Below are 22,501 nucleotides of genomic sequence, written 5' to 3'. Positions count from 1 at the left end.
AATATGTCTTTTTTCCTCTTATAAATCAATGAGATTAATGATAAGGCGAGTGGCTATTTTTGGTCACTTAAAAACAAATCATATAAGATACGTCGTGTCGTCAATGGAGGCTGACAAATGATAAAAAGTTCATTATTGGACCTAATGTTTTGAGCCCTGGCTGTCCATTAAGGAGCTATCGGGTTTTGCGTTGCCGGGCCAACGCGGTTCCTCATTGGCCGCTGTCTCACCACGTGTTTTTCGAGCCGTGACGTCACGCCCCGAGGCTTGTCCCACTCGCGGTGTGGACGTTCGGTCACAAGCCCAGAACGAGCGACGGAGTTCGGATCGAGTCCCAGCCGGGATACTGCAGCTTCCCGTGTGGCTTCTCGTCCTCCCGTCGCCCACAAACTTTTCTCCCATCTTGTTATGGGCCACTAAAGAGACTTTTTTGGAGGCCAGCTTCCACCCTGCGACTTGAAAACGAGGTAAGTTGGACCGTCCTACCGCCTTGCCCCCCCCAGCTGCGAAGCGCATTGGTATCTTCCTGGTAGTTTTTTTTCTCTCTCCCTTCTGTTGTTACACAGGTATACGCAAACAGGTCGAATCTAAAAAGTCTTTTAATGCGATAAAAAGCGCTTCGTTGGTGGAGAGGATTCTTGCAGCGGATAAATCTTGAGCTACTTCTTCCTAATCGGATGAGACTGTAACTTGAATAGTATTTTTTCCTCGACAGAAGCTACGCTTTTCCGTTTCCAAAAACTTGTTTCGTGGGCTGCTTTGTGCAAACATTCACTAGGAATGTAAAATGCATTCGTCTTTTTAGTCTACTTCGGTTTGATGGGAAGAAGAGCCCGAAAGGGACACAAAATGGATGCACACAATTTTGCTACTGTGGGCTATTGTCAATTTATGACTTCCTGGAGTGTAAAAAAAAAACAACTAAACAAGCAAGTCTCAGAGGAAATAACTCTTTTAGGGTCAATAAAGAATGGCTAAAAAACAATTACACATCACTGCTGTTCAGGGAACTTGAAATATACCATGGTATACTTGTAGTTACACTGCAATTACTACAATAATACTAAAGTCGCTTCTGTGAAAAGATAATTTTCACAACTAAACAGCTTTAGGAATGCACTAAGGGATTATCTTAAAACGTCATCTAGGAATTCTTTCGTCTGATTGAACAGTTTTCTTTTGAGTTTGCAACAACAACAAAAAATTCCTTCGAGCCGGATTTGAACCAGCGACCTAAGGATTTCAGCTACATGCCACTACAGTCCTCCGCTCTACCAACTGAGCTATCGAAGGGATAGAGATAAGGGAGAGGAGAGTGACACATATTGGTTCCTACGGCCTACAGAAATTCAACATTGGTGGTATTTTTGGAATCAACGTCACGTTATGTGGGAATTTGATCTGTTGGGACTCAAGGATTCCCTTCTTTTTAATGTGGCTTCAAAAAATAGAACTGACTGTTTCCAATCTTTGGCTACTTTGCAAAAACTCTTGTCTTAGTGAAAGGGGCAAAGTCTGACACCAGACAAATGGATGAATAAATGAAGGGAATCATCCAAAAATGGGCTAAGCACTCATAACATCACACTTGTGTCTTTTCCCCGTTTAAAAAGGCCCTTATTAAAAGGTTGGAGTTGGGTACTCTCTTACCTGTCGTGTGCTGGGCAATCCCAGGGGAATTAACGCGGGTGCTCTCCGGTCAAGATTTACCTGAGGGATATAAATGGCCGCCGGTTACGTAAGAGACAAACGGACAAGATGTTCGGGAAAGGAGTCAGGCTAAAGAGGCATTGCTACTTACCTCTGAGGCTTCTTCCAAAATAGGATTTTGCTTGAGCTATCTGAAGAGAGCACAAAAGGCAAGAAAATCACCATTTTGGTCAACCAAGCCATTTGTTCGCAATCTTATTGAGTTATTTCATTTTTAAAAAATCCTGATATGTTGACAGTTTTGATATTTGGAAGCAATTGGCCTCAACTAGCACGCAAAAATATGCCACAGATGTTAAGACAGAGGAGCGCGTGAGCGTCCCCTGTGGCCGTCTGGGTAAAGCTGCTGTTACATAACCAGGTGCCGTTTGCCGTAATAGACTTAACGAGGGTACAAATAGCCTGGTTACGTCTGGTGTCTACTTTGAGGGATGTTCGCAACACTCAGTTAGCATTCAAATACGCGCAATCGTTGTTATGCTAGCTTAGCTGTGCCTTTGACCTCGCCAAGTTGGGAAAGTGGGAGTTTTTACCTGGCTTGTGTATTCAACCAGGTCTCCTTTGTGCTTTCAGCCATCCGAAGCAGCCGCCACCGCCGTCGTCGTCGTTGTCGCTTTGGCCCAGCCGCCGCCGCCATGGGGAAACAGAACAGCAAGCTCCGCCCCGACGTAATGCAAGACCTGATGGAAAACACAGACTTCAGCGAGCACGAAATCACCGAGTGGTACAAGGGCTTCCTGCGGGACTGCCCCAGCGGGGCGCTGTCCATGGAGGAGTTCAAGAAGATCTACGCCAACTTCTTCCCCTACGGCGACGCCTCCAAGTTCGCCGAGCACGTCTTCCGCACCTTCGACGCCAACGGCGACAGCACCATCGACTTCCGGGAGTTCATCATCGCACTGAGCGTCACGTCCCGAGGTCGCCTGGACCAGAAGCTTAAGTGGGCCTTCAGCATGTACGACCTGGACGGCAACGGTTACATCAGCAAGGCAGAGATGTTGGAAATTGTCACGGTGAGTCTCCACTGCGCCCACACCAGCCGTAACTCCACCCCGCCGGCGCCAAAGCCAGCCGTGACCCCGCTTCTTTCTCCTAGGCCATTTACAAGATGGTGTCCTCGGTGATGAAGATGCCCGAGGACGAGTCCACGCCCGAGAAGCGCACCGATAAAATCTTCAGGCAGATGGACACCAATCGGGACGGTGAGAAACTTTTCCTTCCAAAACTGAAATCTTGAGCACAAAAAGTCAATTTAATCACAACAAGATTAGAGTCTTTAAAATAGACTAGATTTAATGATGGAACAACACCAGTTTCCAACTGCAAGTAACGGTGGAACTGTCTCCAACTAGTGTTAAAGTTGGGAACTGCAAGAGAATGTATTTCAGATTCCTTGGCGATTGGCTTTTTTTGAATTGTTGTTTTTTTGTTTTGTTTAGGAAAATTGTCCCTGGAGGAGTTTGTGGAGGGCGCCAGGAACGACCCGTCCATCGTGCGACTGCTGCAGTGCGACCCCAGCAGTGCCGGCCAGTAGACCCAAAATGGCTTCCCGTCCGTTTTGCTTTTCTTTTCTTCTCTTAGTAGTTCATGATTGAAAGAAAAAAAAATCCCACCACCTTTCGAAGGACATATTTGAAGGACCGCACAGCATTTGTTCAACAACAACAAAAAGTGAATTTAGGAGGTACGGAACTGCACTGAATCCATGTTTTGCTGCTGGGCTTTTTTTGAGGTGGACACAAACAGACTTGGACCATTTGCTTTCTTCTTTTTTTCCTTTTTTTCCCCAATTCCACAAGGATTCTAACACAGATTTTTTGGAAGGAACGTTACACAGTCAAGCCCCAAATGAGACTAACATTAATTGCTAAAAACAAAATATGAACAAGGGTAGACATCCAATCTGTATCAAGTTAAACAAATTGGACATCTACTTTTTTTGTAAAAATTGGCCCCTGAAAAATATGTAAAAACATGGCGCTATCCTTAAAACAATTAAAATACAGTTTAAAACAAAAATACAATGACTAGATCTTATTCATTTATGATGTCTCATTTTGGGCTGAACTATTTTGGGAAGGAGATAAAAACCTTAATGTCTGGATTTATGTTAAAAACATTGGAGTACATCAAAATAGTATTCATAAAGAATATACTACCTATACAATCTTGACTGGGAAGTTTTAACAACATATTTAGTATTCCATTGTTTATCCATCTTTGAGAAAAGGTGGAATGATTTTTGTTCTTGTTGTTATTTTATGATTTTCTTGTACTTGAAAAGGACGCAAAAAATGTATCTGATATATTTATGCTAGAGCAGGACCACATGCGCATCATCAGTATCAATCAAGTTTTCACCTTTTTTTCTCGAGTATTTGAAGTATTTTGATTTTTTTTTTGTTAAATGCCCTGCCGGTGTGAAAACGATTATTATTAATTTTTTTTGTGGGAAGAAAACGATGATTTAAAAAGAGAACGACTGTGACAAAAGCCGTCAGGTACTTTTTGGGTCCCGCGTTTTTCATAGCATCTTGTGGTCAAAGTGCCAAATATAGATGATTCATTAATATATATATATGTATGTATGTAAAACGCAGTATTGTATGGTTTCTACTGTACAGTTGAACAAACGAGGACATCGCAATCACCTTTTTTTTTCTTTTGGTGTATAGATTTTTTTTGTATTGTTAACTTTTATGTAGGATGTCCATTTTCTTATTTAAATAAAGACAAAATGGGCGATTGGTTGTTTTTTTGACAAAAACTGCCATTATTGGCATAGAAGCTATTAAATGTTTTTAAATACACTTCAAAATAAAAAAAATGCTTCATTTTCGGCTAGTATTTAATGTCTAGTAAATAAAAAAATGAAATGTGTGGCCTTTAACAAATCGACATCAAACATGGGAAGAAAATAGTATTCATAAAAAATGCTACAAATAGACGATCATGTCGATGACAGCATAAAGAGAAAATGCGAAAATAGGGCCCAAATGAAATGAAATATGGACATGAAATTTTCAATGGGAAATGTCAACTAGTACTTGAAATCTCTGGATATATATATATATTAATACATATGTATATGCGTACATACAAAGGAAATAAATAATGCAACTATAAAAACAAATGAATGCCGCTAAAAAAACATTTTGGCGACGGATATCATATTTAAGTACGTGAGCGCGACACTTTTTACAGCGTTTTTGTCAAAGCCAATGGGATGGATTACCTCAGTCTTTTACGGGAAGTTCAAATTTCAGTCAGCGTCACCTTGTAGTTGTCGGCCACGTTCTCCACGTGGAGGACGAAGGTGTCTTCGTTGGAGTAATGCTCTACCACGTTGTCGTCCATGTTGACCAGGATGCTGGACAAAAAAAAAAAAATGGAAAAAAAAAAGTGGGTCTTGACGCCGCCCTGCTGGCCAAACCGCGCCACTGGCCAAAAGGCCCACTCACCCTTTTTTACTCTTCTTGTAGACTTTGGCGATCTTTTCGGCGCTCACCCCGTACTTCTCGGAGATCTGAGGAGAGCGAGCGGCCAAGCTTGACGCCGGTGCTCGGTTAGGGCGCCGGAGACGGCTGGGCGCCACTTACCGCGTCCGTCAGGCCTCGCAGGGTGGGCGACTTGAGCATGAGGGCGTCAAACACCTCCTCCGTCTCCCTGCGGACGTACAGCAGCACTGCGGGGGAGAGGGGGCGCTGTGCCGTGAGCTCACTTCCTGGCACGCGCCATCCACGCCAATTTAGGCTAGCTAGCTAGTTAGCTAGCTTGACAACGTTATTTTCCAGCAGTATGACCCACCTCGCTTGCGCGTCTCCTCCTTGATCTGCTTATGCGGGGACGGACACAAGTCGTCGTCCGAGGGCCGGAACATCCTCTTGACCAGCACGCTCCTGCGTTTCAACCCACATGGGCGACCAGCATTAATTTTGTACGTCCCGTCCGCTACGGGCGTCTGGAAATGGCAGAGAGCGCTCACCCTTCTCGCTCCATCTCCTCGGCGTTTAAAGTGAACACCTGTCCGACAGAGGCTGGTTGGTAACCATGGCGACACGGCGGCGTTAAGTGTGCTCACTGTCGTACCTGTCCGGCCCTCTGCAGGTTCCCAAAATGGACGTCGGGGATGAACAGGACGGGCTGCGCTTCCAGGTCGCTCATAGTCTTGAAATAGGTGGCGTCGGACTTTTTGGCCGCCGCCGCCATTGCGCCCGCGCCGCCATCTTTACCTAAAAACGAAGGCAAAAGCGGAGATGGGAGAGCTCTTTGGCTTTTGTCCCGCCTTCTACCTTTGGACTTTTTGCGGAATAACTTTCTCTCCTCGTCTCTTATCTTCCGTTCCGCTCCCTAAAAAAAAGGGTGAGGACGCGCTTTCAAACATCGCCACTAGGGGGAAACCCTCGCAATATGACACTGACCTTGTCGCAGAAGACCTTAATTTGAGAGTAGGCTCTGTGCAGAGGTTTGTTGCTGCGGTTGTTGTAGCTGTACGTGTCCATCTGGATCATCAGGGGCAGACCCTTCACCCCCTTTTGCGACGAGAAGTCCGTACTCAAGCAGTTGACCGTGATGAAGATCTGAGCGGGAGCGGGGGTGGGGGGCAAACATTTTCAAAAATGACATGAGGCCTTTCAATAGAAAAAAAAGTTGCGCTTCCTTTTCCTACCTTAGCCTCTTCGTTGACGTCCCAAGTGAAGGAAATGGCGTTGTATGCAATTTCCTCGATATTTCCGATGGTGTTGAAGCTCTCCTTGTAGTCAGCTAAAATGGGGGGGGGACACACATTTCCTTAGAGTGGTCATTAAAAGTCACGATCAAGTAGTCATTGTTTGCCCGGCGATAAGCCATCTAACGGCGCGCGCACGCTTCAATTTGGCCAGATAAAGTCTTATCTGGCCCGAGCAAACAAGCCCTCCGGGTTCAAAAAGGCCGCCATTGTGGCCCTGAGGAGGAAGGGGGGGACTTTTTGATGCTTGGACGGCAAACAGGAGTGTCTCCGGAATTCGCAAAAGCCCGTAAATGGACACTAGTTTTTAGTGCCATGCGTTCCGCAACAGGTGCAAAAGGGAGATGGAAAAACAAGTATAGCCTTAACTCCGCCCCCCACCACCACCATGGACGCTTTTTTAGTGTATTTTTTTAACTGGGCCTGGAGGCACCTGAGCATCACACACAAACGCACACAATTGCACACAAATGCACACCCTCCTCCGCTGCTATTCAAATGGGCTCTGGGCGGTTTCGGGTTGCGCGGCGCAAGAGGGGAAGGGCGGCGAGCCACGGTGAACGGCCGCTTTGCGTCAATCCCTGGCTGACTTCACATGGGAATTTTGTGCCCCAAAAATCCCAGTGCGAGTCACTTTTGGATTTTTTTTTTGTACGGCGCGTGTTGACATTCCTGGAGGCTCCGTGCCCCGACACGCGTCTGACGCATACCGCCCACTTTTGGCGGGCTCGGCGGGCCCTAGCTTGTCAATCGTGCCGCCGCCGCCGAGTCACCGTCAGGCGGCTTCGGCCGGCAACAATTGCCTTTTATTCCCCGAGCGTGTGCGTGAGTGACGTTGGCCGATGCGCCTGGAGACGGCGAGCTAGTGTAGGGGCGGCTTTGGCCCGGGGGCGGGGGCTTGTTTGCTCTCAGCGTGGCCTTCTTTACTTTGGTTTTTTTGAGGGGCTGAGAGCATTCCAGTAACAAAGGACATTAAAGTGGAAAGAAGTAAGCTAGCTAGCTAGCATGTGACTCACCAATGTCCAAGACTCTCTGCTTGGCCGTGTGTTGTCGAGAGTGCCAGTACTTCCAGTACTTGAGCTGCTCGTCCCGGTTCTTGTCCTCGCTGAAGACCACCATGATGACACTCTGCCAGAGGGACGACAAGTCCAGTCAAAGAAAAGGCCATAGATAAACGTCCACTAAAAAGTTCACATATATTTTGTTAACTACTATCCATCACTATCCATTTTTATACCAAACGATGCTTACTCTACATTAATCCCTCACTTATGGTGGATTCACTACATTGCATTTTTACATTTGACACTCACCCGCACTTTGCTGATGGGGTGCCGCAGACGCTTGTTGGCGCTGAGTTCGTTGAGGGTGACGGCGTAGAATTGGCCCTTGTTCAGGTACGTCATGGGGCCCTCGCCTTGCTTCTGCCGTAAAGAGCGCGTGGCGTCCAGCGTGTAGCGGAAGCTCTCACTGTCACATCACGCCGCATTGCCGTCAGACATGGGGAGGGAGGGAGGGAGGATGGGGAAAAGACGGCCCTTACCTTCCGTCCTGGTGGAATAAAAAGTCGTCCGACGCCAGGGACGACGGCGTGTGGTACTTCTGTCGGAACAAAAACAAAAAAAACAGCTAAATTTAAAAAGTCTCCAGTGAAGAGGAGGGCTGGAACAAAAATGGCCACTGACCGTGTCTCTGTCCTCGTCAAAGGGGCTGTCCGGCGAGCTTGGCCGCCGCTCGTCCTTCAAGTAAGAGCCGTGACTGACGGCGGTCACCTCATAGGGGCTCTGCTGGTAGACGGCTCGGGACTGCTCCTCTCCATCCATGGCGCGGTAGTGGAGCCCGGCACCCACGCCACCGGGGCTCACGTAGACGGGCGCGTAGGCCTCGGCCTTGGCGTTGGCCTCGGGGTGCTCGCCGTTCAGCGACAGGTTGACGGGGAGCGATTTGAGGACCTGGACGCGCTTGTCAGAGGCCTCGGCCTCCGCGTCGTCGTCGTTGCCGGGCAGACTGGGTAAATATGTGGGGATGGCAATTTGAACAAAGCTATCCAACATCAGAATTTTTTTACTTTTATATTGTCGCCTGACATTGTTTTCTGCTGCATTATGTTCGACTGGTGGAAATGTAAATATAATTGAATACTGCATGTGCTGTATTATCCGCACTATAAGGCACACCGTCAACTTTTTTTTTCTTCAAACCCGACCGAGTCTGACAGCCTTGGCTTAGGAGTTGATTGTTGTACTTTATAGTGCGGAAAAGACATCATCTGACACACACCAACCTTTTTGCTTCTTGCTCCACCGTGACCTCGGCGACCTTTGGAGCAGTCAGGAGCCTCTTTTCTTTGGGAACCTTGACGTAAAAAAAAGGGATGAAAAGTTTGCCCCGCCTTTGTTTATGAAGGGGCTTGGCTACCTTGTAGTATTCGTAGAGGAGGCCCAAGGCGTTGGCGCTGTCTTCGTCGCCGTTGATGCTCATCATGGCTTTGGTGGCCGCCGTCAAGGGGTTCTCCAGGTACGAGCGCCACGCCTCATCTTCGCTGGTGTAAGCCCGCCGCACCGTCGGGAAGGAGCTCTCGTTGGGGACCACCACCACCAGACGCTTGCTAGACGGGCACAGGAGGAGACAATCATTCACCCCGAAATCATCACTAGCCACCAACCAGGATTTCCATGCGGTCGGCGGCGAGAGACGTCCAACTAAGCGGGTCAGACGTCTATCGTCGTGGACGGCCATGACTTTTAGGACGCGGGTCGGCGACCAAGGCGTGCTGTTGTTGGCCCACTTTGGGAGTTGAGATCACACAAAGTAGTTAAACATGGTTTGTTGTCACAACAGCTTTAGCTTGGCCGAGCTAGCCCAGCCAAATGTTACACAGTATGAATCGGGGAAAAAATTATACAAAATAATACACTGGGTGTAAGATTGTTAAATTTAAAAAAAATAGAATAGACTAGTGTTTTAGATTTTGAATTTATTATAAAAAAAAGATCAATGTAATCTATACAATTGTCTGTAAATTGACTGCTAAATGCTAACATCCTAGTACAGAAGCAGCATTAATCTCGTTTATTTGACCCAAATTGAAATACAAAAATACATAATAATTAAATATAAATAAATATTTGCGTGTGTCATGTGGGAATCAATGAATGGGATTGAGGCATGTATCAAATTAGGAATAAAGTACAGAGGAAATATGCAAAGTGTACTTTCATTTGTAAACAAACAATTTTATCCTCCCCAACCAAACTAACCCATTAAACGACTCTTGATGCACAGTCAGCCACTACCAATGACTATATATTCCACAAAGAATTAGTGTCGTCGCATTACGATGAAAAAAATTATATATACATATACATAAAGGAATATTTTAAAAAGTAGAGTCCATGCATGTTTGAAGGTATTTCCTTAGGTCCAAAAAATGGCGAATCCATAACAAGCTCCTTTAATCTACATCTCCCTCCAGGACCTCTTATCACAAACCAGTCAGTATGATGCAAAATAGATAGTAAACGACCATTCGCTAAATCTGACAAGTATTTTTGAACTACTTATTATTTTCTTAATGATTCCAAAGCGAGAGAAAGAGCGAGAAAAGGAAAAAAACAAGTGGGTCCCCTTGGCCAATTTTGTCCAAGTGTCAAAGATCGTCTCCGCGACAAGAGCACTTACTTGTCTGTCTCCTGTGACATATTTCAACCTCCTCTCCCCGGCTTGCTGCCTGGTGGAACTGGACTTTCAAGTCGGAGCAGGTGATAAGAGCGAGCGGGTTGGCAGAAGTTGGCGTACAGGTAAGTCCACTTTTCTATTTTTTTTCCTCCACGAAGACTTTTTTTTTTTTTTTGTAAACTGCCCTCCCTCTTGTCTCCTCCACTCCACCCTCTCGTCTTTGTTTCCGGTACCTTGAAAGGCAAAAGCTCTCGTTTTTTCCCTCCCCGCTCCCTTTTTGCACACAAAAGTCTACTTTAGGACTTTATCCCAATGTTAACATGATTAATAGCCACTTGTGCACGCCGTTGTTTGTTTTTGGCGTCGCTTTATCGCTTGGCAAAGCCAAATTCTTTCACAGGCGAACGAGGGAAAGGTGAGGTCGTCGACGATTGGCTGCCCGCGGGGTTAAGAAGCTCGCTTCTCATTGGCTCCAGGTTCAGAACGGGCATGTTAAGGCCGCGCCTCTCAGGCAGGATATTTTCTTAATAACGGCAACAACAACAAGAAAGCGATTAGTTCGAAGTAGATATCAATTACCTATTTATTCGATCTAAAAAAGAAAATAATTCAATGTGTTTATTTGAATGAAAAACAGATAAGAAATCTCATAGTGTACAGAGATTTCCAACTCATTTGGATCACATTCATGGCAATTTAAGGTCATGTGGGCCGGAGCGGTTTATTTATATATTAATTCCCTGGCTGCCATTGATGGTGCGAGACGTCCAATCCATTTTATCTGATTTCTGGTCACTTCCCATTGGTTTTGGGGCATTTTCGGTCAATTCCTTGTTAACTCATTGGTTGCCATTGACATCAGTAGACGTCAAAACCTTGTTATTTGGGAGGGTGGGATGGAACGATGGCTACCGTCACCACTAAACTGAGCCGGGAGCACTCAATCACCAAAATGGCAAATCTCTGGAAACTATTGAGCCGAAAAGTTGCCACGCCCCTTTTTAAAGGAAGGGGGGAGCGGAGGGAGGCCTGTCATTAATTGACAATAGAATTGTCCCTTTAATGAAGCCATTGTGTGACAGGATCCCAGTCTTTGGAATCGGCCGGCTAAAGCAAACAATGCAGGTGCATGTTTGCTTCCTCCAATCACCACCTCAATGCTAATCCAGCCCTGTTTGCTTAGCTTCAAAGATCTCGTAAAAAGTGCCCGCCACCATTAAAAACTCAATCCCTTTCAAAATGTTAACTTAAGAACTAAAGTAACACGCAAACAGGGGAAAAATCATTATTTTGTCATTTTTACCCATTAATAGCTACATAGTAGGGTTGTGCCGATCACATCTTTTTTTTTTGAGTCACCCGATTATGCCAAACCAGAGAGGAGATCTGACTTTTTCCTTTTTTTTACTTTTTTGGCCCAACGTCACGGGGGTGGGGAAAGCGTTCCTTCACGGCCACTACGTGTCCCGCTTTTTGGTTTGCAGATAGCTGAAGCGACGGGGGTTGGGATTCTGAAACAAGAAGCACCTGATGACAATCCACTGATTGCACTTGCGGCACACTAGTATTGTGGAAAGCTTTCTGCTTTAGAGCTTGGTTCCAAAGCAACCCCATTTGATGTACATGTACATATATATAAATAAATATATATGTCCATGTGCATATATGTATATATATATATTTATAAATAAATATATATGTACATGTACATATATATTTATAAATAAATATATATGTACATGTACATATATATAAATAAATAAATATATATATATCACAAAAATTTACATATATATATATATATATTTTTTTTTTAAATAACTACAAAACAATGTAGACCAGGTTTGGCAAATTATTCCTCAAACGGGGTTGCTTTGGATACAAACACTAAAGCAGAAAGCTTTCCACAATACTAGTGTGCCGCAAGTGCAATCAGTGGATCGTCATCAGGTGCTTCTTGTTTCAGAATCCCAACCCCCGTTGCTTCAACTATCTGCAAAGCAAAAAGCGGCACCCGTAGCGGCTCGTCGTGGAACGCTCTCCCCACTCCCGTGACAAAAAAAGTTTTAAAAAAAAGAAAAAGTCAGATCTCCTCTCTGTCTTTTTTAGGGGCTTATTTGCATATAGAAATGGGTGGCTTTTGGATTTTTTAAACAAAGAGGTTACGGATGGGTTCAGTTCAACCGTCGGCGTTGCCGTCCTGCTTTTGTTTGCGTGCGCCTTACGTTTGTTTCATTTGTTGGACAAAGCAGCTGGGGCCTTTGCGGTGTGTTGTGTGCGCTAAATAAATACAGGTGGAGTTCGTTTTACCTCGCGCGGACACACAAACACAATCCAGGTAGACGGAGGGAGGGCTAAGCGGTTCAGAAAATGAAGAATGGGCCAACTTTTTACAATCTCCACACATTGCGATTTGGAACAGGCTCCAGCAAGACCTACACGTCACGTCGGTGGCTCAAAATGCCGAAGTATTCCCTTAGAAATTCTCAAGAATTCCCATGCCCTCCCCAGCCTTCAACATATAAGAAAGAAAGAAAAAAAATCCTACATACCAGGCACTTTTTCTTTGGGCTTGTCCGGACCTGGCCTCCCGGATTGGGATGTGGCCCATGAGTGTAGGCGGAGTGGGATGTCTTTTTCCCCTGCACAAAGATAAAAAAATGAGTCCATATCTAGCAAGAATGCTAAAATTCTGAAAATGCTAACACAAGCTTAGATGCAAACGTCCATTCTGCACAATCAGAATAGCTAAAGAAAATGGATGTATATTATGAAATGGTAAAAACGGACATATTTGTGTGACAAATTCATTTCTTAGTGTCTAAAAAGGGGCAAACATTTATGGTCACGTTTCATCTTTTGGAGAAATCGACTTAGCCATCACGTGACTGGATTTCACCAGCATGCGCTGGTGTTATTGCTGCCAATGCACTTTCTATGTGTGCAGTTCAACCGGTCTGGCAACATTGTGGTAAAACCAGTCGATTCGGAACGTGGGAGGATAAAATGGGAGGAAGTGTCAGATGGGGAAGGTTGAGAAGCAGCTTCCTCTTCGGGTTGGGAACGGCTAACGGGAAATAAAAACATCCATGCTAATTAATCAATGGGGTTTAGTATCAGGCTAGTGGACTTGTAGTGGATTCAATTCATTGTGTAGAAATGTTAAGTGTCCAAAATAGTTTGAAATTCATAGTCAATGTTGCTGATCCAATCTCAGTGGGAAGATGATATTATCCGGCGCCATTGATGGGATGACACCTGGAAGATTTGCTTTCACCGTGTCTGCCCCTCGGGCTTGGACAACCCCACCCTGGGTCTTGTAATCTAGCAAGTCTCTGCACAACAGCACCAACGCGCCTGCAGGCCACTTGGGCGTTCCCCTCACACACTTTTACCCATTCACAAGGGGCTCGTCTTGTTTTTCCTATGACGGTTGAAAAAAAAAAAAAAAGAAGAAGCAGGAAGGTTATAAGGACACGCGGACTGCCGGATACTTTTCTCACCGAGATAGGATTTCAGTCATGACATGATTGTGTTGACGAGGGTTGGCATGATGTGATATGCTTATGACCCATTCATCCATTTTGTCCCCCCTGAGGGTCACAGGTGAGCTTCGTCTCAACTAACTTGTAAAATTGAAAATTAACTACCCTTAACAACCATCATTTATAAAAACATTTACACCAAAGGACAATTTGAGTTTGTTAAATTTCAAATGGGACGGTTGTTAGACCTACAAAAATTTGGAATTTTTAGTAAACACACGCAAGTACATGGGAAACGTGTTTAATCTGCAAAGGAAGATCGATTTATTTTTAATTTTTGCTTCCTTCAGCAATTAAATGCTGTCAAGCAGGAAATTGAGTACTGGCGTCGTTTGACCACCAGGAGGAGATGTTGCCAACATCATAGGTTTAATGGTGACTTTAGGGACTGCTCGAAAATTACATTGACGTTCAAATAATGCAATACTATATGAGTAAATGTCTAATAAGAAAGTATATTTCTATCTAAGTGGCTTTAAAAAGAACCTTACAATTGAGTAGAATGCCATGTGTTACTTTAGTGTTCCCAAAACACCATTTGGTTAACCAGAAGACTTGTATTTACGACCGTCTTTGAACGTATCAGGACCGTCATGTTGTCAATGGGAATTTAGCAGCTGTCAAGTTGTTTGGGCTACGTTGGAAAGACGAGCACTCACTTTACATTACTCACCTTCTACTTTTACCAGGTAATTTTCCAATATTATCTTAAGTAGAGTGGCATTGGCGTGCTTGGGGGGCCAAATGGTGTAACGACAACGCTGTGCTTTGACGAGGAGGAGAAAGCTAAGTGGAATGCTAATCCACTGTTATTTCGCCTAATTGTTGCCACAATACATAATACTATTGGATCACAACTGGGTATACTTAGGGGATTTATGTACTGTTCTGTTTACAGTTAGACGATTTATGCGCTGTTCACGTATTTACAAAGAATTGGGGATGGTTGACCATTCCGATGCTCTTGGCCAAACGCTAACAAACCGACTCATTTGCCCATGATTTTCCAACAACAAATCAAGAAAAAAACAAAGATCACATGCTAAAATCTGCCTATTCAACTCGTTTGGATGTGATTTGAATAGATGGTCGTTGCATTTCTTTAAATCAGAAATTCTGGATTTTGGAAGGATGACTTCATCCATGACAAATAATATTGGGCTATTAAACAGGTGAACAAACAGGTTACATACCACAGAACGTTTATTCAAACTTAAAAAGTCCCAAGTGACCTGAACTAACTTGTTGACCAAATAACAGAGCACTACCACGACTGTTTTCCAGCCTAGTATAAAAAAATATTCTTTGCCTTTTTGCAGTTTTCTATATACAGCCATGACACTAATAATAAAACAATTTCTCGCTAAAGGTATTTTTCCTGTTTGTGTCACCACTCATGATAATCTACAGAAAAATCGAATCAAGTCTACAATTAAGGTCCTAACTAGACAGTGGTGTCAAACATAGGGCCAGCGGGCCAGATGTGGCCCGCTGGGGGTTCTGATCCGGCCCGCCGGGTGGTCAGCCCCTCGGAAAGTCCCTCAAAATCAATGAAAGGCGAACGTTCCGACCTTAAAAATACAATTGTTTTGAACCAGGCTTGAACAGGATGGCTCGTGGGCACCAGAAGATCCAGTCGCAGCAGAAAAACGCCAAGAAACAGGCCGACCTAAAGAAGGCCAAGGGGCACGACCAAAAGACGGCGGCCAAGGCGGCGCTGGTCTTCACCTGCGACGTGTGCAAGGTGACTATTTTCGTTAGCCAAGCGGCTAGCGCGGGAAGCTAACAGCGTACATTTCTGCGGCTTTCCTTACAGTCGCAGATGCCCGACCCCAAAACCTTCAAGCAGCACTTTGAGAGCAAGCATCCAAAATGTCCGCTCCCCCCAGAGCTTGAGGGCGTGGAGGCATGAAAAAAAAATCTACAGTCCTCTCCCCCGTCGCCTGGATTAACGTTGTTTTTATATCTGGTAATAGGCATCATATTCCGCGCTCATGTGGTGGTTAACGACGTATTGATTTCACCTGGCTAATCCTAATCCTCAACGTTGGCTTGTCACTAATTAAACAGCCAGGCTGATAATTAAAAAATATAAAGATGTCACAATTGTGAGAAAAGCGTAAAACGTATGCTCACCGCTGTATTATACCGTTTTATTAAAAATTTACTTTGTGCTATACGTCTGCCGCCTGCTTGTTAATGTTTGACGTGGTTATACAGTAGCAGGAAATGAGTCAAAATCAAACAACTGTGCAGGCTGCAATTAAACAGTCTGTTTCCGGTCGGAAAGCTTTTTGTCACACGCTAGTCTGTATTCTGAAGCGTACAATAAAAAACTATTCACTATATGTATATAGTAGTAGTTGTATAGTATAGTTCCCAATGGAGATATTTCCTATAAACTCTATGTATGTAATCCTGTGTCTAATTCAGGGCAAATTAACCCCTAAAAAGGAAGAAAAAACACATGAAATTAGCAGTCCTAATGAGGTGAAAGAATTAATTCTCAGCATTTATAGGTCATCTATTTTCAGAGACATTCTAGTGGGAAATGTACTCGCTCAATTTTGAATCTAAGATGTGAGGCTGCCAGTGTAACAAAATGGCGTCTCCCTTTTTTTTATAAAGTCAGTTGAGGAAGTTCAATGCCATTCTGTCATTTGGATAAACTTGAAACCCCACCCAAAACGTGACTGGCAAAACCAGACGAATGAGGCACATTTCCCACATTAGTCACCGACTGCACAAATCTTTCTACTTGTGTAATCACATTGGAAAGTGTTTGACATTTTACTCAATTTGTAGGTCAGAGCTTTAATTCCTATCACAGTAGGTGGAAGTAAAAGGATAAAATTCATAAAGAAAATGGTTGTCGGCCATTTTGACTGAGAGGGGCGAATAAACAAACTTTATTTAAAACAAGAAACGTTTTAAATGAAGTGGGCATTCATGGCTAAATGCTAAAATGTGAATACTGAAAAAAAAAGTCAACTTTATAATGTTACTTGGGACCATAACCAATGTATTTCCTTTTTTATTCATTTCTATTTTAAAGGGCTCATGTTTAAGGCCAAAAATAAGGGGTCTTAAGTGTCGAAAATATACTTAAAAGTAGACACTTGCGCTATAAAACATTAAAGGCCGTGAATGCTAACTTTTGAATAGCTGCCCACTCCCCCTGAATGTATTTCTGTATATGGAAAATGGTTAATTTTTATCGAAATTGTATTCATTTTTAAACGTATTGTTGTACAGAATTATATAAAATACAGTACAGTTAGGTCAAGAAGAGAGAAAGGTCAGAAAGTGAGGAGGCAAGGGTAAAGCATAGCAAAAAAAGTGATTGAAGGTATGTGAACAAAAGGAACCCCGAAGGAATAAAGTTAGGAAAAGATTAAGGGTTCTTGAAAGGGAATTCTTAGGACCCCTTTCTTCCCTGAGCCCCGTAGAGGCAATAAAACAGGTGCAAAAACCTACTTTTCGAACACGTCTTTGTCGCCATTTTCCCTCCTTGCTGCAGTTGCCACGGCAACCGCCCCGTGACGTCACCCGTCCCAGCTCGACCCTGCTGGTGTGGTTTTGATTGGAGGGAAACCCCGTGGACGAGCGGGAGCGCGAACATCAGCAACCGGGGAAACAACACGCTAGCGTCCATTTAACGACGACCACAGGTTAGTCGCCGGGGGTCAAGGTGCACCGACACCGGGGAAAATTTTCTGCCGATGACGGGCAAGCTCGTCAAAAGCATTCGGAGCTGGGCGAGGGAGGGGGGTTTGCTTTCAATGCAGAACGGCGACGGTGATGCTCGCTCATTGTTCGGCGGGCTAGTGCGGCCGCCCCCCCCCCTAAGCCTCCGTTTTCTCCTTTTTGGCGAGTAAATTACGACGATTCCCGGCTTGTATTGCGTTTACTGGTTCGCGAACTGGGCGAAGAGCATAAAATAACTCAGCTACGGTCTTTTTTTCGGCGGTGGTTTTCCGGGAAGCGAAAAGGGCGTTCACTAGCGAACATGGAAGCTAGTGTATTCAATTCCAGCACATTCCTCACAATAATCCCCCTCACCGTGTTTTATTAGTACGAATATTACATTCCGTGGTCGTTCGGTGTATTTGGGCGTGTATTTTTTCGGTTCCTTGTGTGCAGGTGTGTATGACGCGAAACCGGGTTAGCCGACATTCCAAAGAAGGGCGCAGGTGGATGTGACTCACGGGTTACTAGTGCCATTTTGAGTCTAATGTTCCTTTTCTAAGACGGGCTTCTTGAGTCTCACGGTAAGGCGACGTTTCCCCATTGTCGTTTCGTTGCTCCGTACGCGATTTAAAATGCGAATAACGCTCGTCCGGAGAGCCCCGGGGGCTTCCACAAATTTCCTCATTTTTACCTGTTCTCAAATGACGGCTGCCATTTTGAGTTGGGGTCCTTCTCAGACGTTATTTGTAAACGAATGGCTTTTTTAGGCGTTAATCCTCGAGTATTTTTGTCTCGGTACCATTGTCAAAACTACAGGATTTTTTTTGTGTTAGTAGTCGTCCAAATGTCCTTGTAAAAGACGAATTAACTCTTTCAGTGCCATTGACTATGATTGACATACTTTGGTCGATTTTAAACTGTCGCTATTGGACGTCCAATTCAATTGAAGAGGGAAGGCTAGCAGAAAAGGAATATTCTTTCATGGAAAAATCCAAAAGATCATTACTATTAACAGTAAAATGTACCCAATGTTGACTAATTTCTGGCATTGTAGTACAAAAAAAACGCTAACTGACGGCAGTAGAGATCCGATTCGCTTGAGTTAGCCGCCGCAATCACTAGCTGCCGAACTTCCCCAGTACAATAGATTGGGCGTCTGTGGTCAAGGTGATTTAAGGCCAACTATGTACATGGAATTTTCTTCTTCTATTGCTTGTTCAATGAACGGATGCTTGTCTAATTTTGCTTAAAAGTGAAATTTGGGTCACAGCCAAATTTGAATCAAAAGGGGTGGCCATTGTATTTTCCGCCAGATCACATCCGCCCCTCCCCGACGCTCTGGCCCGTCCGTCTGCCTAATCTGCCCCCTTTGTTTTTTTCCCCCGCTGCTGCCACCGCCTCCTCCTCCTTTCCCCCCAGCCTACACAGGAGCCATGGCAGACAAGGATACCGAGGTCCAGAAGGCCAAACTGGCCGAGCAGGCCGAGCGCTACGACGACATGGCCAACGCCATGAAGTCGGTGACCACCACCTGCGACGAGCTGAGCAACGAGGAGCGTAATCTCCTCTCCGTGGCTTACAAGAACGTGGTGGGCACCCGGAGGTCCTCCTGGAGGGTGGTGTCCAGCATCGAGCAGAAGTCAGAGGACCCCTCTAAGGCCAACCAGGCCAAGGAGTACCGGCAGAAGATCGAGAAAGAGCTCAACGACATTTGCCGCGAGGTTCTGGTGAGTCCCCCCATTTTGTTTCTTATGCTCCAATGTGTTTGAAGAGTTTGCTCCGCCCCGGCCAGGCTGGAATCCCACATTTCTCCGCTCGCTTATTATAAAGTGTGGTCCGTTTCCACGAGGACGTGCGGCCCAATCTGCGGGCCGGCTATATTTAGATAGCCGCGGGCCAGAGTCAGAGACGCAAAGTCTCACTCGCGCAACCTCGCTTGTCTTGAAACTCGCCGCCGCCAGCCAAATGTTTCATCCATTTCCAGCCTTTCTTTCCCGGTCAAAAGGCCACAGAAACGTGAGCTTTTGCAGGCCGTCATTTTACTTTAAATGAATTGGACATTTGTCATTGTCAATGGTTGACAATGAGTTAAATACGATGGAAAGGGTGGCGACCATTTCATGTTGTTTTTGGAGTCCAGTAGGTCCAACCGCTTCTCTTTGTAAAAATCCATCGCGAAAACAAACCAGAAAACTCATTACCGCCATCTACTGGACAAGCGAAGTATTGGCCGAACTTGAATTTCCACATTAGTGCTTGGCCAAGTGTGTAATCAATTTCCTAATTAATCATGAATAGTCGCTGCATTTAGCTTCAAGTTTCCATACAGCAATCAACAAAGCACTTTTTATCCTTTAAAAAGGCATTTTGACGACGCAGGCTTTCTGCCGACAGTCAGAATGAGTTCACTTTGGTCTGCGGGCACGTTCTGACTTGCGTACAAATTCCTCTTTTACTCCGTCACCCCCGCACGTACCTTGACGCCAGAGCTGGTGTGTGTGTGTGTGTGTGTGTGTGTGGGGGGGGGGGGGTCCCCCAAGTTGTTTGTTAGTGAGTTGAAGCACGTAAAAAAAATTCAATGTACTATGCTGGCATTTGACGCATTTTTCTTTTTGTCCCCTCGTAGCAACTCCTGGACGAACACCTGATTCCAAAGGCCAAGAACCCTGACAGCAAGGTCTTCTACCTGAAGATGAAGGGCGACTACTACCGCTACTTGGCCGAGGTCGCCGGTGACGGAAAGGACGGTGAGTGAGAGTGACATCATCAGCATGCCTTCTACCAACAGGAATGCTAACTCTATGACTCCAAAATGAAGTCCTTAGCAGGCTTTTTTTCTGTCTGCAATTGTCTAATGTGGCCTAAATATAGCTCCATTTGAATGATTTCTCTCAATATGATCTTGTGGAATGAATGCCTCCTCTCCACTCCTCGCAGAAATCATCAACAACTCGAAAGAAGCATACCAGGACGCTCTGGACATCAGTAAGGCGGAGATGCAGCCCACTCATCCCATCCGTCTGGGCCTGGCGCTCAACTTCTCCGTCTTCTACTACGAGATCGTCAACTCGCCCGATGACGCCTGCAAACTCGCCAAACAAGTAGAGATGGCCGACCGACCGAGCGAGCGATGGCCTCTCGCCTTTTTAGCCCGTAATTCCTCCTGAAACGTCTTTGTGTGCCCTCTTAACAGGCCTTTGACGACGCCATTTCACAACTGGATTCTCTCAACAGCGAGTCCTACAAAGACAGCACCTTGATCATGCAGCTGCTCCGTGACAATCTGACCGTGAGTGGCCACCCCGCGTCTTTACCCGTTAGACCAATCCTTTAGCTAGTTAGCTAGCTGCGTTTTGACAAGAATGGCTTCAAATATTGCTAGTAGGTTACCACCACTACAGAAAAGTTTAATATATTGTAATGAGATGAGTTTTAAAAGAATGGAAATCATCATAGTGTCATCACTATGTATCACAACAAACCTACTACAATTAAGGCTAATGCTAACCGTTAGCCTTAGGCTGAGTATATCAAAGGCTATGGCAGGGATTCAATTTTGACCACTTCAAGTTTAAAAGGCAAGCTAAAGCAGATTATATTTTGTCTCTCTTGTTAATGTAGTTAAATGCTATTTTTTTTTTCTTCTTCTAGCCTGGTGCGTTTTATTTCAATTAAATTGCAATAGCGCAAAAAGCACTCATATTTGTTGACCTTTTTTCTTTCCAGCTATGGACGGCCGACACGCAGGGCGACGCCGAAGACGCCGACACCCTCGACGCCCCAGCAGAGGTGACGGCGGAGGCCGACAAGAACTGAAATCCTCCGTCAAATGAAAAAAGGAAGGAAGGAACAAAAAAAAGTTAGAAAATATTTCTTTTTTTTTTTTTTTTTTTTTAAACCTCTCACCAGCCTAAGTTGTGTGCGTGGTCGTGCGTGTGCTAATTCATGTGCGCACATGTGTATGTTTACGCTCCACTCCGTGTGTAAAGTACAGTATGTGTTTGTCCATCATAAGAACATCTCCAGTTATTTACAACAACAACAACATCTTTGTTTGAATTGAACCTTACTCAATAGATGTTATATTTTCTTCTCCCGTTAAGTCCCAATGTCATTTTTGTCCTCGTTCCAAATTAGACCGTCGTTAGCGGTAGCAAACCGTCGCCATCGCCGCCACCGGACAAAAAAAAAAAAAAAACCTCAAGCTATATTTTGATACTTTGTATGTTTTTACTTGAACTGTTGTGACACTTGGGTCCACAAAAACATGTCAACTGAAAAAAAAACGATTGCCGTCGTTGTCCGATTTGTGAAAAATATCAGCTTTCGTCCCAAAAACCTCGGTGGTTTAAACCCGCCGAGGTCAAAGTTAACTGTTTTCTTTCTTTCTTTTTTTTTTTTTTACAGATGGTACATACTGCACAATTGCTCGGTGTGTTCTGGTTTTATTGGAGCAGCACACTCGCTAAAGGTTCTTTTGTGTGAATGGGCTATTTTTTCTTATTTTTCCATCTTTTGCCAGGGTTAAGTTCCATTCATAAACGTTTCTTCTGTTTATATCCTGCTTTCTTTGTGTATTTAACAAAGTGAACAACTTGATTGAAACAAAACTCTTACTGTAACTTTGTTTTGCTACTTTTCTATTGGGGTGTTTATTTTGTATAACCTTTTTTTTGCGTCTGTATTTTATTTTTTTTCCTCCCCCGACCCCCCGGATTGAATGAGTGTGTCTTTCTCGTAGTATGACTTGAGAGGTTGGTGTGCTTTGAAAGTGGCACTTCTATTATTATTTCTTTTGCTTAGGATTTAGCTTGAACCAGGTGATGCGTTTTCGCCGTCCTTTTTGAAAGTTAATGCGCCATGTCAGTCGCTAGGAAACCGTTTTGGACCGTTTAGTCGACACAAATTAGTGCTGGTTTCTTATAATCGTGGTGGGTCAATAAAAAAATGGGGAGGGGGGACGGTATGCAGGATCTGAAGCATTTTGCGGGTGGCACCCTGAGTACGTACATTATTTCGTTATGTGCTTTTGTGTGACACTGAATAAAAATGTTACATCTAATTACTTTGGGCTCTGCCTGTCTGCTTTTTGTTTACAATAGGTTTTGATTGACCCTAGCCTATTTCTTTAATAAAATGCTGTAACGTT

The 22,501-nt window shown here is 44.6% G+C and overlaps 4 protein-coding genes and 1 non-coding gene across 15 annotated transcripts; 3 read left to right on the top strand and 2 right to left on the bottom strand.

Annotated features, from left to right (window-relative positions):
• Positions 1-265: 265 nt before the first annotated feature.
• On the top strand, positions 266-4,453 carry ncaldb (neurocalcin delta b). Its single transcript, XM_077743276.1, has 4 exons — positions 266-467; positions 2,284-2,723; positions 2,807-2,912; positions 3,150-4,453. Exons 2-4 carry the CDS (start codon positions 2,346-2,348, stop codon positions 3,242-3,244), a joined length of 579 nt encoding a protein of 192 aa, XP_077599402.1. The 5' UTR covers positions 266-467; positions 2,284-2,345; the 3' UTR covers positions 3,245-4,453.
• Positions 1,206-1,293, bottom strand: trnay-gua (transfer RNA tyrosine (anticodon GUA)). The gene is given in 2 exon segments: positions 1,206-1,241; positions 1,257-1,293. It is a non-coding gene; the product is annotated as a tRNA-Tyr (tRNA).
• Positions 2,267-18,224, bottom strand: grhl2b (grainyhead-like transcription factor 2b). 8 transcript variants are annotated; one of them, XM_077743253.1, is made up of 17 exons: positions 17,140-18,224; positions 12,670-12,759; positions 8,858-9,047; positions 8,724-8,794; positions 8,125-8,446; positions 7,983-8,041; positions 7,753-7,909; positions 7,456-7,567; positions 6,380-6,474; positions 6,132-6,290; positions 5,800-6,060; positions 5,696-5,733; positions 5,518-5,609; positions 5,310-5,434; positions 5,172-5,236; positions 4,946-5,080; positions 2,267-2,942 (listed from the first exon to the last, which is right to left on the bottom strand). In XM_077743253.1, the coding sequence occupies exons 2-16, from the start codon at positions 12,726-12,728 to the stop codon at positions 4,966-4,968; spliced, it is 1,920 nt and encodes a 639-aa protein (XP_077599379.1). In that variant the 5' UTR covers positions 12,729-12,759; positions 17,140-18,224; the 3' UTR covers positions 2,267-2,942; positions 4,946-4,965. The 8 variants fall into 8 exon arrangements, with proteins under 8 accessions (XP_077599379.1, XP_077599382.1, XP_077599383.1 ...); XM_077743256.1 differs by lacking the exon at positions 2,267-2,942 and having other exon boundaries at positions 3,950-5,080; positions 5,800-5,942; positions 6,003-6,060; positions 17,140-18,217; XM_077743257.1 differs by lacking the exon at positions 2,267-2,942 and having other exon boundaries at positions 3,950-5,080; positions 5,310-5,395; positions 5,800-5,942; positions 6,003-6,060; positions 17,140-17,502.
• On the top strand, positions 13,562-15,841 carry znf706 (zinc finger protein 706). Of its 2 annotated transcripts, none has more exons than XM_077743278.1 (3): positions 13,562-13,723; positions 15,261-15,406; positions 15,479-15,841. In XM_077743278.1, the coding sequence occupies exons 1-3, from the start codon at positions 13,678-13,680 to the stop codon at positions 15,572-15,574; spliced, it is 288 nt and encodes a 95-aa protein (XP_077599404.1). In that variant the 5' UTR covers positions 13,562-13,677; the 3' UTR covers positions 15,575-15,841. The 2 variants fall into 2 exon arrangements, with proteins under 2 accessions (XP_077599404.1, XP_077599405.1); XM_077743279.1 differs by lacking the exon at positions 13,562-13,723 and adding an exon at positions 14,249-14,351.
• On the top strand, positions 17,167-22,414 carry LOC144214682 (14-3-3 protein zeta-like). Of its 3 annotated transcripts, XM_077743275.1 has the most exons (7): positions 17,167-17,333; positions 18,772-19,079; positions 19,979-20,099; positions 20,290-20,453; positions 20,546-20,641; positions 21,079-21,211; positions 21,760-22,414. In XM_077743275.1, the coding sequence occupies exons 2-6, from the start codon at positions 18,786-18,788 to the stop codon at positions 21,166-21,168; spliced, it is 765 nt and encodes a 254-aa protein (XP_077599401.1). In that variant the 5' UTR covers positions 17,167-17,333; positions 18,772-18,785; the 3' UTR covers positions 21,169-21,211; positions 21,760-22,414. The 3 variants fall into 3 exon arrangements, with proteins under 3 accessions (XP_077599401.1, XP_077599399.1, XP_077599400.1); XM_077743273.1 differs by having other exon boundaries at positions 21,079-22,414; XM_077743274.1 differs by lacking the exon at positions 17,167-17,333 and adding an exon at positions 17,481-17,933 and having other exon boundaries at positions 21,079-22,414.
• The last annotated feature ends 87 nt before the right edge of the window (positions 22,415-22,501 follow it).

This window comes from Stigmatopora nigra, chromosome 21 (assembly GCF_051989575.1).
Source record: "Stigmatopora nigra isolate UIUO_SnigA chromosome 21, RoL_Snig_1.1, whole genome shotgun sequence".
NCBI lineage: Eukaryota > Metazoa > Chordata > Actinopteri > Syngnathiformes > Syngnathidae > Stigmatopora > Stigmatopora nigra.
This window is presented reverse-complemented; position numbering and strand designations above follow the sequence as displayed.